The 16,599-nt window shown below is 43.3% G+C and overlaps 1 protein-coding gene across 2 annotated transcripts in view; it reads right to left on the minus strand.

Annotated features, from left to right (window-relative positions):
* Window positions 1-16,372, minus strand: part of LOC120945175 (ficolin-1-like) — a 32,794-nt gene extending 16,422 nt beyond the window's left edge. For both annotated transcript variants that reach the window (XM_040359098.1, XM_040359097.1), the window contains exons 1-3: window positions 16,247-16,372; window positions 11,076-11,189; window positions 9,722-9,766 (exon numbers count right to left, since the gene is read on the minus strand). In XM_040359098.1, the coding sequence (XP_040215032.1) occupies window positions 9,722-9,766; window positions 11,076-11,189; window positions 16,247-16,316 (229 nt within the window). In that variant the 5' untranslated portion in view covers window positions 16,317-16,372. The remainder of the gene's footprint in view (window positions 1-9,721; window positions 9,767-11,075; window positions 11,190-16,246) is intronic.
* Window positions 16,373-16,599: the final 227 nt, after the last annotated feature.

Raw genomic sequence — 16,599 nt, forward strand, 5'->3', positions numbered from 1 at the left:
GCCGGCGCGGATACAGGGGGGTTCTGCCGGAGCTCCCCGCACTGTCCGGACGCCGCAGCTTCCACTCCCCCATTCTATCCTCAAGGGGACACGGACAGACATATACTCGGCTGGAGCAGGGCAGCTGATGCTGGTGTTGGTGTGAGGAGAAGCTACACAGGGACCCTTGGTGAACAAACCCCACATCAGCATGTCATTTAAACTTGCCCAACACTTAAACGCTGGAGAGAACCTGGAATAATAAAGGGACGCGTGAGTAACCCAGTACAGAAGTACTAGAGCTCATGAGTTATATTAATTGCTTTAATTAATTGCCCAGTGGAAAAAAAAAAAAAGAAAAAAACTTATTATATAAGATACTGTTGGTCTTTCTCTAATTTTTCTGCGCTGGCAAAACGCCACTTATTATGGAGTGTTCAAGCAAGAGATATGTGAGGGACAGGCTATAGATATATACCTCTCCCCAGGACTGTGTTTTGTTATAAGGGCTTGGTGTACAACTGAGAAAAGTTCTCTCCATAGCTAGTCACTCTTAGGTCCTCTTTTTTTTTCTCTCTCTCTGCTCTTTTTCTTTTGTGGGGGGTTGGTAAACCCCTAAAAAATTAAAACTGGCTACCATGAAGGCATAGCTCTTGAACTGACGGAAGTGCAATACAACTGGGCAGAAATAGTTTGCATCTACATATACTGTTTCCAAAAGGGACAGAGCGAACAATAAATAAGCAAATCCTGAGCTGGTCTATGGCGGATGGTGGTTGTAAAATAATTGACTGAATGGCATCATAGTCTTATAAAGTGGCTATAGGGGCTATAGCTTTGTACCTTGGGCGGGAAAGGAAAAGCGAAAGGCGAAGAGGAAAAGGAAAAGGAAAGGAGAAGAGACAAGGAGAGAGACTCTTAAAATTGAGTGAACTGGGAATAGAATCTTTAACCAGTTTATTATAAACTAATTCAAAAGAACTCCCTAATGTTCACTATGTCCAAAAACGCGCCTAACGTAGAGGGGGCCCCCGTGACAAGATCTGCCAAGGACAAAGATAAAGAGAAGGGAAGCCAAGTAGCAGCGGCCAAATTGGATCGTTTCTTCCATCCCCCAAAACCCATTACCCACTCCCCAGGTAAAGGGGGGGCGACAACAGCGACAGGGCACATTAAGGGTACACTGGTCCCGTCAGTAGACAGGAGAAGTGGAGGATCAACATCAACAGCACCCTCTAAAACATCAAACCAAGCCAATAACAGCGGCTCTAAAAATCAGTCTAATAAAGGCCAGGGAGTAGGGAGGAGTGAAAGTGAAGTAGTATTAAGCGAAGAGCCCATCCCTGGGCCCATGGAAAAAAACAGACCCTAAACTAGACCAGGAACCCACAATAAAAGATGTATTCAAAGCCGTGAATGATTGTAAGACATTAATGGGCAACTTTGACAACCAACTAAAAAGTTTGAAGGATGAACTTGTACTTATACATCAGGGTATGAGTACCACCCTGGAAAGGGTGGTGACCTTGGAGGAGAGAACAAGTGCCCTTGAAGACATGGTATACCCGATGGAAAGTAGAATGAGAGATCTGCAAGAAAAAGTCTATCTTCAGGCATCTAAATTAGACGAAATGGAGAATAGGCTCAGAAGGAGCAATATCCGGGTAATTGGCCTTCCAGAACGGTGTGAAGGGGGAGATACAATAAAGTTTATGGAAAAATGGTTGAAGGAGATATTTGACAATGCTAGCTTTTCACCATTCTTTTCCATAGAGAGAGCACATAGAGTCCCCTCTAGACCTCCACAAGCAGGTGGAAGGCCTAGACCTATAATTCTCAAACTCTTTAATTTTTTGGACAAAACCATTTTGCTCCAAAAAGCGAGGGAAAAGGGTGACATTAGCTATAACGGTTCGAGAGTATCGTTTTATCCAGACTTTTCTCCTGAGCTTCAAAAACGCAGGTTTGAATATATGTCCATCAAGCGGAGCCTGCAACAACACAAAGTGGAATATGCCTTATTATACCCAGCTCGGCTACGAGTGACAGCATTGGGCAGAACTTTTTTCTTTAACACACCGGATGAAGCAACAAAATGGCTGGAGGACTTCCGAAAAGATCTATAAGATCCACCTGTATTACAATTAGGACAGTTAATCTCCTTGTTTTTTCCCTTTTTTTTTTTTTTTTTTTTCCCCCTCTTAGAGGGGGATTAAGGGATTAAGGTTACACTTTGTAAACATCACTGTTATAGCAATTAATTTAGAAGTAATTAATATTTAAACACTTAGGCATAACTGTATATCTAACATATTCTTTATTGGGTGTGTAGGAATAATGAACTGTTTAAGAGAATGTTCTTATCGGAACATTTGGTGGAAATTTTTTTTTTTTTTTTTTTTTTTTACAAGTACCTGCACTGAACACATTATCAGTTGATAAATGCCATTTTATATATGAAATTCGGGGCAAATTTTTTAGGCCTTGAAGTATTTTAAAGGTTGATACACGATAGAATTGGATAAGAGAGATATATGTCTATGGTTCGGAGGTTATTCCCCCTTTTTTTTTTTTTTTTTTTTTTTTTTTTTTTTACAAGTACCTGCACTGAACACATTATCAGTTGATAAATGCCATTTTATATATGAAATTCGGGGCAAATTTTTTAGGCCTTGAAGTATTTTAAAGGTTGATACACGATAGAATTGGATAAGAGAGATATATGTCTATGGTTCGGAGGTTATTCCCCCTTTTTTTTTTTTTTTTTTTTCTCTCTCTCTTTCCTTTCCCCCCCCCTCTTAGAGGGGGATTAAGGGATTAAGGCTACACTCTATAAATATCACTGTTATAGTAAGATATCAAAAACAATTCATTTAGTAGTAATTAATATTTAAACACTTAGGCACAATTGTATATCTAACATATCTTGTATCGGGTTTGTAGAAATAATGACTTGGTTAAGAGAATGTTCTCATTTGGGGGAAATTCTCTTTTTTTTTTTTTATAGAAATATCTACACTGAACACATTATCAGTTGATAAATGCTATTTTATATATGAAATTCGGGGCAAATTTTTTAGGCCTTGAAGCACTGTAAAGGTTGACACACGATAGAATTGGATAAGAGAGATACATATTTGTGGTTTGGGGGTTATTCCCCCTTTTTTTTTTTTTTTTTTTTTTGATCTGGTTAAACATATATAGTATGGCAGTAAGGAGATATGGATGCCGGGAGGGCTTAGAGGAGGGGAGACCCTTAGTGGGGACTAAGGGATAAGAAGGTGAGGACATGACAGTGGAGCAGAGAGTGGGTATGAGTGGGAAGGTCACAGGAGAGGCCCCTAGGGGGAGCCCCAAAGGGCAAGTGGGAGGGGGACGGGGGAGGGAGGGGGGGACTAGGGAGGGGGGGAGTGGGGTAAGAGGGAGGGAGGTGGGTCGATTTGGGGCGAGATATACTGCAGGTAGCCTCACAGGGCTGAAAAGGGACAATAAAAAGAGTAGATGTTGCCCACAAGGGTCGATAAAAGGGGAGAAAGGGGAGAGCGATGCTCAAGTTGTTAACTTCTATGGCTATTTGGCTTCGCATTTCTTTTTGTTATTAGTTCTTTTTTTTCTTCTGAAATCTCAATATGGCTTGGCGCATTAGGTCATGGAACATAAGAGGGATGGGTGACCCAACAAAAAAAGCATTGATTCTGGCCTCAATGGAGGGGAGGGGACCGGGTATATTATGTCTACAAGAGACTCACTTGACGAAAGATAGTATGACCCAGGTAGGAGTCCGCAGATTCCCGCATAGGTATCATGCGGTATATTCTTCGTATTCACGGGGAGTCAGTATTCTAGTAAGTAAGGGATTATTATTTTCCTGCGAACAGAGCTGGATAGACGAACAGGGACGATATATTTTTTTGGACTGCACAATAGACAATGAACATTATATATTAGCCAATATATATGTCCCCCCTCCCTCCAACCTTTCAGTTTTACAGAAATTAGTCGAGTTCATGATGGACAGGCCGGACATCCCCCTGATAGCAGTGGGAGATTACAATGAAGCCCCCGATAATGTACTTGATAGATTCCCCCCGAGGCGGGACCTGAGGAAAGAACGGGGAGGTCGATTGGTCCAGTTTATGGAGGAGGCAGGGTTAAAAGATGTCTGGCGTGTCCACCATCCAACGACTAGTCAGTACTCGTGCTTTTCTAGCTCATATAATACACTATCTAGGATTGATTTGGCCCTGGGCAATTCACTCTCAATAAATAAGGTAAAGGAAATAGAATATGGCCCGAGAGGGGTCTCAGACCATGCACCATTAGACCTAGTAATTAGAAAAAGGGAAAGACCAACTGCGAAGGAGTGGAAAATTAGCCCCTATTGGCTAGAATTGATCGGGAAATCTCAAGATCTATCGGAGAATCTGAAAGAATACATCCAGATTAATGCCGGTACAGCAGAGGTAGACATGGTCTGGGACTCCCTGAAGGCATACTTGAGAGGCTTGCTAATACAAAAAGTCGCAAGACTACAGCGTAAATCTAGACAATGGGAAGAGGAGGCGAGAAACGCGGTGATGTTAGCCGAGAAACGATACATAATAGATCCTACTTTAAGTAGACAAGGGGAATGGCTAGAAAAACAACAGGCCTATAAAATGGTAATTAGAAGAAAAACCGCGAACCGCCAAATTTTTCAAAAACAAAATCAATTTGGTGAACGTGAAAGGGCGGGAAGAGCGTTGTCGCTCCTGATACAGACCAATTCTTCATCTTCTAGTATTGGGGCTATTAGAAACTCGTCTGGCGATATTGTAACAGAAAGCAGAGAGATAAGAAATACTTTCCATGAATTTTACAAAACCCTATATAAATCAAGGGGCGGGAATCATAATATGGAGGCTTTTTTCCAGGGTGTGTCCTTCCCAACCCTGCTAGAAAATGAGAAAAAAAAATTAGAATCCCCTCTTACGATGGAAGAACTTCGAGGTGCGGTGGCAGAGATGGCTAACCATAAGTCACCTGGTCCCGACGGGCTTCCAACAGAAATATTTAAACAATACGGCGATATACTATTGCCTGAGTTGTTGAATACGTTGAATCAGGCTTTCTCTAATGGACATCTCCCCCCCTCTATGATGGAGGCAACAATTATCATAATCCCCAAGGAAGGAAAAGATCAACTGGACCCGGCATCATATAGACCAATTTCTCTACTTTGCACGGATGTAAAAATCCTTGCAAAGATACTTGCAATAAGGCTAAAAGGTTGCATTGAGCGTCTTATACATTCTGACCAATCAGGATTTATCCCCAATAGGTCAACAAGCCTTAATATAAGGAGGGTCTTTCTAAATATTCAGATCCCTACTGACAACGAGACACCTCGGGCATTATTGGCGTTAGACGCTGCCAAAGCATTTGATAGCTTAGAGTGGTCATATCTATGGCGAACACTAGAGGCTTTTGGATTTGGCCCGTCTTTTATTAGGTGGGTTAAGCTCCTGTATAATAAACCTTGTGCAAAAGTTAAGATCAATGGAGTAACGTCAGACCGGTTCAAACTAGAGAGAGGAACGAGACAGGGTTGTCCCCTGTCCCCTCTCTTGTTTGCGTTGGCTATGGAACCCTTAGCTATTAAAACTAGAGGCAAGGAAGATATTTCGGGTTTTAAAAGAGGTTTAGAAGAGGACAGAATATCATTGTTCGCAGATGACATTCTTTTCTTTATTGGAGATGTCAATAATTCATTGACCCCAGTGGTGCAAATGATGGAAAGGTTCGGAGGGTTCTCTGGGTTAAACATCAATTGGGACAAGTCGGCTTTGCTATTAATCGATACGGAACGATATAAAGTGGCCGCCGACATGCCCCAATTGAAAACTTTGACTTCATTCAAGTATTTGGGGATCTGGATTACACGAAACGTAAGTGAATACATTGTAATGAACCTGGTCCCTCTGCTGTCCAGGCTCAAGCAGAAGAAGGAGATTTGGGGGCGTCTCCCTCTCTCTACGGCCGGGAGATGCAGCTTGATAAAAATGGTTTGGCTCCCACAGATACTTTATATTCTACACAATTCCCCAGTATGGATTAACCAAGGGTGGTTCAAACGACTGGAGACATTATTCCGTGAATTGTTGTGGAAAGGTGGGCAGGCAAGAATTGGACTTAAGACTATGCAGCTGCCGGCCGGGGGGGGAGGGATAGCAGTTCCGCATCCAAGAATTTATTTTCTTGCATCTCAATTACAACATATTGCAGGCTGCGAGAGCTTGGACTACGGAGAAGACCGCTTTAAAATAATGTTGACAGGGGCCCCACACAGAAGATTAATAGAAGCCATGGAGGCAAATTAATTTACGTATAAATGCCCGACTACTGTTTTGCTTAACAAGGTGTGGAAGACAGTAAAAACATTGTTGGGCTATTGCGGTATATCTGAGTTTGCCCCCCTATGGCATAATAAAAACCTACCAGAAATCGAGGGGGTAGAGAAATGTGGTATCTGGGAAAGACAGGGGATTACAAGACTGCTCCATTTGTATAAAGGGGATATAATAAAGACGTTCTCAGATTTAAGACTAGAATTTAACATCCCAAATAACACCTTTTTTAAATACCTCCAGATTAGACACGCCATTCAGACCCAGTTCAAGTCTCTCCCATTAATCATGGATAAGGCCCCTGTCATTAATAAATTAGTCAAAAAAACCTCAACAAAAGGGTTGATATCTGAATTATACAATAATCTGAGTGATAGGGCTATAAATCAAAAGGGCAATTTAAAGAGTAAAGAAAGCTGGGAACGAGACCTGGGGATAATAACCCAAGAGAGATGGGACAGAATCTTGGCAAATGGAGTATTGGTGTCTATTGCCCCTGCGCAGAGACTGTCTCACCTCTTTTTGGTGCACAGAGTATACTACACCCCAAAAAAAATGCACCAATTTGGCTGGAAATTGGACGATCATTGCCCTAGATGTAAAGCTACAGGTGACCTCGTCCATATGTTCTGGAGATGCCCAAAACTTTTCAGATATTGGACTGAGGTCATCAATAAGCTTAATGGTGTTTTTGGAACCTCATTGGTGCTAGGGGCTAGAACTTGCCTCTTGGGAGACATGGAAGACGATAGTCTTCCTCAGGGGACATTAGAGGGGGTGCTAAGAGGCCTATTTCAGGCACGAAAATTAATCGCTCAGCGATGGCAGGCACAGGATCCCCCATGTGTCAAGCATTGGATTGAAACAATAAACAGACTAATAGAATGCGAGAGAGTGATATTTATTAAACAGGGAAATTACAGAAAATTAGAAAAAGTATGGGGACCTTGGATGAAACATATAGATTTCCCGATGTAAAAGTAAAAAGCTTGCTGAAACTGGATATCTCCTCAATTTAACTGAAGACGCGTAACTTTAAATAAATAACAAATAAGCCATATAGGACTCGCTCTCCCCTACTCCTTTCTTTTTTTTTTTTTTTTCTTTTCTCTTCTGCTGATTTCTTCTTTTCTGCTTGTGGAATAAGACGTTATGGGCGCTGCCCAGGGGGGGGGGGGGGGGGGGAAGGGGAAAGGGGTGGGGTGGGGGGAGGGGTTTGAGGTTAAGATATTATACATATAGGCAACAGGATAAATGTCACTCTGAATGCATGTAACTATGTAATTTTCTATGTAGAAGTGATGATTCTTGCTTGTAATATGTTTTATTTTATTGTAAAGAAAGGAAAAGATACAAAATAAAAAAAAAAAGTATTCAAGTTAAAAAAAATTTACTGTCCTTCAAACTTTAGAGGGGCCAGATTGTTGACAATGGGAGTAGAACATGTCCTGGCATCGATGACAATACTCCATCATTGGTGTTAGTGAGAGGAATAGTGCCCCATCCATCATCGGTGTCCATTAGAGGAATTCTGCCCGATCCATAGAGCCCACTGTAATGATATCACGCACTGGGCACACGATTAGCTGTAGCAGAGGCCATGTTGTTAGTTAAGCTGTCATGGCTGCTGTACGATTTTCAAACAGTGTAAGCAGTGGAAATGAACTCACTCCCTCCCTCCCTTATGCTCAGTAATTCATAGGCTTTCTACTTCAAAAGAGTTGTTATCTCATCAGAGAAGCAGAACCAAGCTAGGTTCAAGATAAGGTCCCCTGGCAGGGTTCCTGGCCTGTCGTAAAACTGTCACCCTCTCCCCTCAGAGAATCAGCAGACCCCAGTCGTAAAAATGCCTTAGTACACATAAAGCTTAAACTGTGGAATAAGTATGAAAGTTAGGAAGGTTTCATAACTTCCAGCTAACTCATAGCACAGCCAAACAATGGACATATTTAGTTTCCTCAGATAATTTGTAACGTTTCAAGCCCAGACATGAATATGATCAATTATGTGGAAGGCCCCTGGCCCCATTTATTCGTTCTAGGTAGAATAACAATGGCAAACTTGTCATGTTTGGACTTTTCTTAAAGCAAATATCACGCTGAACAATAAAATGAATATTGTTAGTCTGTAAACATTCGAGCTGCAGAGATATGAAAATGGATCACAAAGTGACCTGGCATATGGGCATGAATGTGGACCCCTCCCAGTAACCAACCCCTAAATCAGATGACCAGACAATTGGTCACTGGTCGTGTCAACGCCCCTTTTTGATCTGACAGAAAAGAGGAGATGCCAAGTCAATAGGAGTTCTCCTTTTACTATCCAAGCAGGAGCATCTGACAAGTTTGAGAACCGATTACCCAGTTCATCGATCGAACTCTGATCAACCCTTTGACATTAATTTCAAGTATTCTTCTTCTTTAATTCTACCTTATTACTTTGTGGCTGTATATTGTCGTTATCTCTTTAAAACATATTTTTCTGTAACACTTAATTGCACCAAGTTTGCCCTTTTCGTAATAAACCTTTTATGTTGAAAAGTGTTAACCTTGTCTCTAAACCTCTTAATGCAAGCTATAAACGAACCTGCCTTTTGAAGAGCGCTACTGTTGTAGAGTAAGGCCTCTGAGCAGACCTGTCTGTGGTGACAGTGTGTACTGCAGACGCTTATTCTAAAATCATAATTGGTATTGCTAATTAATGGGAGTACTGAGTCTTCCTCATCAAAGGTCGGTGGTGGCAGTTAAAAGGGTTAATTGTGCCATTAGCCCAGTAACAATCGCTCTCAGGCTGCTGGCATTTAGATTGTGGTCCCGCAAGCTGGAAAATCTTTGTGCTGGGCGCAACTGAGAGTGGCATTGTTACGCAAGTGACAGCGTGGTGGGAGGTCGGCCTGTGCTTTGTTTCAAGTTAGCGCGGAGGGCGGGGATCTGACACTCGCGTTTGTCACACCCACTGTTGGTGTTAGTGGGAGGAATAGTGCTGCAGGGGCTGGAAAAAGGCAAACAAAGGGTCACATGTGGCCCTCGGGCCGTAGTTTGAAGACAACTGGTCCACGATATATACTTAGAGGGATTTAGCAAGTGTGACAGGCTAGATACAAAACTTTAAGTTGCCACCAGAACAGTAATAGAGGGGGAAATCATCTAATGGGGATATTTGTTACCATGAAAAGTAAGAGGGGTTCTCTCACTTCCTGTTGAGTCTATGGGATATGAAGATAATCACTCTAATGGGGCCCAGGTGGCAAATCAAAAAAACACCTTAAGGAACATCTTCAAAACCAAGCAGTTGTCTGACAGATGAAATCAAAGTCTGATATACAAAAGGTTTGACAAAGACACCTAAAACCATACCTGGCGACCCGGCAGGTCCAGCTTTCCCATGTTCTCCCTTTGGCCCTGGTAGGAAAGAGTTGCAATAATATTTAGCTTAATTTTTCATTGTTCCAGTAACCACAATGATAAGGAAACCATGTCTGGCTTTACCATGCTAGTCTATACCCTGAGCCTACATTTGCTGAGAGCTCATGCATTCAACGAGAGCAAACATTATAGGATTAACTAAATCTAAACTGATTTTTATTACACCTTATTTCTCTACCCTTATACTTAAAGGATAAGTTCACCTTTTGAACACGTTACACCCATATTTAGGGTGTAACATGTAACATGTTCTGCAGCCCACACCCCCAAACCCCTGGCTCCCCATGAGACAGCGGGCGGGGGTTTCTGCAGAGATCGGTAAATAAATAAAAATCCTATCTTCCACCACGGCAGAATTACTTGTAGTTCTCAATGGAATATGAGGGCGCTGATCAGCATTCTCATAGTTCATTGACATTACCTCCAGCTTTCTAACTGAAAGCCTGAATGGAGATTTGGGCAGAAAGTAAGAAAGAAATGGTCTTAAAAACGTTGATCACTCATAAACACTGATAAACTTCAAAAACCGCTCAAAAACGTGGCTCATTAAAATAAGATTAAAAAAAATTGAATAAAAAAAATCTTAAAAAATAAAGGCTAAAAAACACTAACGCGGAAAAACGCTATTGCAAAAACATTACAAAACTTTGAAAGACTCACTGCAAAGCTACTGGCATTTGTATAACATTATTTTAACATCCAGTGTGTATGGAGCCTTAGAAAGGTTCCTGTGTATATTCTATGTGAGAATTCATATACAGTGGAACCTCGGATTGCGAGTAACGCGGTTAACGAGCGTTTCGCAATACAAGCACTGTATTTCTAAAAATCCTAACTTGGCTTGCGAGTGTTGTCTCGCAAAACGAGCAAGATTCAGGCCAAAGTGGTGTGCAGTAACTCTTTTGGCCTGAGGTGGAGGGCGCCGGAGCCGAATGGCGCCGATCGCAGCCGATTGTCGCCGCTTGGAAATGCACGGAAAAGGCCAAAGGACAGTTCGCCTGACCTCGGCAAACCTCGGAAAGGCTCGTGAACTGATTCTTTCCAAGGTTTGCCGAGGTCAGCCAAACTGTCCTTTGCGGCCTTTTTCAATGCTCTCCGGCACCCCAACGCCTCTGGCCGCATGCGGTATTGCATACCATTGAAGTCAATGCGGAAACAAATTATTTTCGTTTCCATTGACTTCAATGGGGATATTTGATTTAATATGCGAGCACTTTGGATTACGAGCATTCTCCTGGAATGGATTATGCTCGTAATCCAAGGTTCTACTGTACAGTCAACTAACCTTTCTCTGAGGGAGCACCGGGTTCACCTTTCTGGCCTGGAGGTCCAGGCAACCCAGGACATCCACGAAGTATAGCCAACTTGTCAGAGCCTTCAATTCCAACAAGTTTTACATCTGTAGGGAAATATAATTTAGAGGACCAGAATAAACAATAAGACAACAGTGATATTAATTTAACATAATTCACTAATACATGAAAAGATAATGTGCATTAGTCCTCTTCTATATGTACCTTCAAAGCAACCTATGAAATCATTTTTTTGGTATTCTAAAGACACTTTTCCATAAGACCCCTATCACATTAGTGGACCGATCGGTGCCCCTGTCAGTTTTTCAGGCGGAACCGATCGAACCCTTCAGTCTCCTCTATGGCAGGCGTCAAAGGACATCTGATCCGATCTTAACAACTAACAAGAGTCTGGCAGATCGGATGGCAGTCGGATGTAAATGGACCGGCACTCCGTCTACATCTGACTGCCCATGGAAGAGAGCGGGCTGTGTCTGTGTGTGCTCCAAAAAAACAGAGCGATTCCCCACTGAGCAGACAGACTCCAATGGAGTCTTCCCCATGTGGAAGGGGCCTTAAAGCGGTAGTTCACCCTCTCGTACTTGATTTTACCATCGAGACAGGCATTGTAGCGCGAGCTACAGTATGCCTGTCCCGATTTTTTTAACCCCGTACTCACCTCGTAGTCGTCCATCGTAGATTTCGGCTCCCGCGGGGAATGGGCGTGCCTATGGAGAGGGAGGATGATTGACGGCCGGCCCTGGCACGTCACTCTCCCCGAAGACAGCCGGAGTAGGTCTCGGCTCTTCACGGCGCCTGCGCACAGGCTATGCGCACGCGTCGTGAAGACCAAGCCTATTTCGGCTATTTCCGGAGAAGCGTGACGCGCCAGAGCCGGCCGTCAATCATCCTCCGTCTCCAGAGGCACGCCCATTCCCCGGTATCTTCGATGGACGACTACAAGGTGAGTATGGGGGGAAAAAATTCGGGACAGGCATACTGTAGCTCGCGCTACAATGCCTGATTTAAAGGTAAAAGAAAAATTTTTTTTTTTTTTCCCGTCGATAGGGTGAACCCCCGCTTTAAGTTCAAAGACAGTGAATTAAAGGTGTAGCTTCATATAGCCAACATTACTGTTTGTAGGTAGGTACAGTTTATCCTCCTGTCTGTCGATGGCACTGGGTTACAGCGACGATCAGTGCCACCATCAGGGGGGGTACAGGCAGTACCTGTAGGGGCCCGGATGACATCCCCCTTTTTTCTTTTTTCTTTTTGTTCGTCAGCACCTGAAGCCCCCCAGACCTCTCTCTGTCGGAGTTCCATACAGACAAACAAAATTTCCGATAGGAATTTTTTCCAGCCAAAAAAAAAAAGAGAACATGATCTCGTTCTAAATTCCGATGGAAAAAAGTCCAAAGCCCACACACGGTCGGAATATCAGATTAAAAAAATTCCGCCTGACTTTTTCCATCGGAAATTCCGATCGTGTGTACAAGGCATTAATAACTAGTAACATATTCTGATTATAACGGAAGGACATATTGTTTATCATACTTTTAAATAACGTTTGTTAGAACAAATTCCATCTGCTTTGACTTCATCTTGATGCAAAAAACAATCCTCACTGGAAGAATGTTAGGCAATCCCAGTGCCAGCTTATCTTTAGGGAAAAGAACAGTAGTAGAACAATGCCCTATAAGCATTGGATCATCTGAAATGGCATCTAATTTCAATAAGAACCTCTAAGGCTGGGTTCACACTTTTGCGAATTGGATGTGGTTTTCTTTGCATCCAATTCGCAAAGCAGAAGATTGTGATCGACTCTCTATGGAGCTGGTTCACACATCTCCGCAGCGGCTCTGGTGCGAATTGTACAGGAGCCCTGTGTGTCTTTGTTCTGTTTCAGGTCCAAATTCAGCCCAAAAATTTGGGTCTGAAATCGGACCTGAAACAGTGACTGGAGACACACCGGACTCCTGCAGTGAGCCTCTACATTCTCTAGTGTGAACCCAGCCTTACTTAACCAGTGTCTCTCAAACTTGTTTGTCTTGCGATGCACCAAAAAGATCGGCACACCTGAAAAGATTTAACAATTTTTGTGCTGAAGAACTTATTTATTTTTACATAAATATTTAGGGCCAGATTCTCAGAGGAGATACGACGGCGTATCTCCAGATACGCCGTCGTATCTCCAGATATGCCGTCGTATCTCTGAGTCCGGCCGGTCGTATCTATGCGCCTGATTCATAGAATCAGTTACGCATAGATTTCCATCAGTTACGCATAGATTTCCATTAGATCCGACTGGCGTAAGTCTCTTACGCCGTCGGATCGTAACTGCATATTTACGCTGGCCGCTAGAGGCGTGTACGCTGATTTACGAGTCTAAATATGTAAATTAGCTAGATACATGAATTCACGAACGTACGCCCGGCCGACGCAGTACATTTACGCCTTTTACGCTAGGCTTTTCCCAGCGTAAAGTTACCCCTGCTATATGTTGGCGTAAGTGCGGCGTACCAATGTTAAGTATGGCCGTCGTTCCCGCGTCAAATTTTTTATTTTTTTATGTCGTTTGCGTAATTCGTCCGTGAATGGGGCTGGACGTCATTTACGTTCACGTCGAAACCAATACGTCCTTGCGGCGTACTTTGGAGCAATGCACACTGGGAAATTCCACGGACGGCACATGCGCCGTTCAGGAAAAACGTCAATCACGTCGGGTCAAGCCTGATTTACATAACACACGCCCACCTCTTCACAATTTGAATTAGGCGGGCTTACGCCGACCTATTTACGCTACGCCGCCGCAACTTTCTTTTAAGAATACGGCACTTGCCTGTAAAAGTTGCGGAGGCGTAACATAAATAGGATACGTTACGCCCGCACAAAGAAACGCCGATCTACGTGAATCTACCCCTTAATTTTCAATTTACTGTGAAGGATGTGCCTGCTTTCAAGAGCAAATCGGATTGAAGCAAGGCTCCAAATTCGACAAACGGAACAAACAAATGGAACGGTCTCTAGTATTATAATATAATTAGAGCGATCGAGTTCTCCTGAGATCTCGCACAAGTCTCGCATTACGAAAGGAACCATTAAATGACAGAGATTACATTATTATGCATGTTACTTTTTTAACTTTTGTGACATTAAAGTGGACGTAAACTTGAATTTGTTTTATTTTTTGCTGTCACAATGTATAGTATAATATTTCCTATAATCTATGCCCAGTCTTGCCACAAAGATAAGGTGACCGGATTTTTAAAATTAAATCTGGGGACATACTTTTATTTATTTTTTTACTAGTAATGGCGGCAATCAACGACTCTCTGCCCGTTGCCACCCGCCTCACAGCCTGTCAAGTCTTACTCTTCGGGCCCCGGGTACTACTGGGTGGAGAGCGGAGGAAGATCACTCCGCCAGGGAAGACAAGGAGATAGGTAGGCGGTTGGCCGGGACTTGAACCAAGGCAGAAGAACATGCGAGCGGAGCTGAATGGGCAGCACCTGAAACTGAAGAAATATTCCCTCCGCTCCGACCAGCACATGATCATAAGAAAGGGGCACAGATAATGGGGAAAAAATACACCCCCTAAGCTAGTAGGAGAGGGGGTGTGTGATTCAGAATTATTATTTTTTTTTAATTCTGCACTGACTGTCTTTGACATCTCCCCAGCCCCTGTTCAAATCCAATCCGGGGACAAAACCAGGGGCAGATTTGGTCCGGGGACAGTGTCCTCAATCCGGAGACTGTCCCCACAAATCGGGGATGTCTGGTCACCCTACACAAAGAGTTAATCTAGCTCTGAGCAACCCTCTTTTCTTTTTTTCAGTGAGATAAACGGACAAACAGGAGAACACTTTTGTCTGTTCTTCCCCCTTGCTGTGAATGACAGTTTATTTACATATCTCATGCACTAGCTTGAGACAGGCATTATTTTTTAAATTCCCACCCCCCACTCCTTTTCTGAAGTCATGTGATTACTTTTCTGGATTTTCACTGGATGTTAGTGATCATAGCAGAATTCAGTGTAAGTAATACAAAGGAGAAAATGAATGTTGACAAGGGGAGTGTAGAGGTGGGCGGGGAGTCTACTGACATCACGACTCCACCCACAGAGCTCCAGACAACAGATTCACCCACAGAATCTGCAGTTTTTCAGTTCTCATAACAGACAGAGGGGAGACATTGGACAGGTAAGGATACATGCAGGAGGCATCTATATCCGTATAGATTAGCACTATGGCAGTAGTTTAGAAAGGATAAGAGTGGCTTTACATCCACTTTACTTTACCATTACATTTTTCGATATGTTAAAGGTTTCAAAAGGCTAGCAATTTTAAACTCCCATGGCACACCTAAAAACCTATAGGGGCAGATCCACAAAGATCTGCCCCGGCGCATCGTATCTGAGATACGCTACGCCGCCGTACCTTACCTGGCTTTGGTTCGAATCCATAAAGAATTTGCGCCATAAGTTACGGCGGCGTAGTGTATCTCAAGCGGCGTAACGGCGCGGAATACAAATGCGGCGAGTAGGGGGAGTGTTTCATTTAAATGAAGCGCGTCCCCGCGCCGAACGAACTGCACATGCGCCGTCCCTAAATTTCCCGCCGTGCATTGCGCTAAATGATGTTGCAAGGACGTCATTGTTTTGACATGGACGTAAATTACGTCCAGCCCGATTCACGGACGACTTACGCGAACTAAATTTTTTTAAATTATACGCGGGAACGGCGGCCATACTTAACATTACGTACGCCAACAAATAGCAGCTTTAACTATACGCCGAAAAAAGCCGACTAGAGACGACGTGAAAGAATGCGGCGGCCGCTCGTACGTTCGTGGATCGTCGGAAATAGCTAATTTGCATACTCGACGCGGAAAACGACTGAAACGCCACCCAGCGGCCGCCGGAAAATTGCATCTTAGATCCGACGGCGTACGAAGGCATACGCCTGTTGGATCTAAGACAGATGCCGTCGTATCTGGTTGGTGGATAGCAACCAAAAGATACGACGCGCAAAATTTAAAATTACGTGGCGTATCAACAACGCCGGCGTAATGCCTTTGAGGATCTGCCCCTATAGTGTGCCACGGCACTCAGTTTGAGAATCACTGCTCTAAATTGTCCCTTCTACAGTTTTATGATTGGACTTACCTGGGCAGGTCTCTTCAGTGTGAGTAAGAGAGGTCATCAGACACAATACGGAGGCTACCATAGTCCACATAGTGGCTACAAATGTTGCTTTTCTTCAGATCTCCTTCAGAATGAGGAAATCTGTCTTCTGTTTGTTAGGATATCTTAGTAACTCCTCCCCACTCCTCTTTCCCAACCAATAGGGATTCTTACACAATTCACAGTCTTTGTTCCTTGTGCTCCTGGAATTTACATCACAAGCTCATTGACCAGTATAAGAACTGCTGTGTCTCCGGCCCCAGCGAGATCCTTTTGGCTCCAAGCAATGGGTATGCGTGCTTATTCAAACATGTCAAACGGTAAACAACATTCTT

This window comes from Rana temporaria, chromosome 7 (genome assembly GCF_905171775.1).
Source record: "Rana temporaria chromosome 7, aRanTem1.1, whole genome shotgun sequence".
Taxonomy (NCBI): Eukaryota; Metazoa; Chordata; class Amphibia; order Anura; family Ranidae; genus Rana; species Rana temporaria.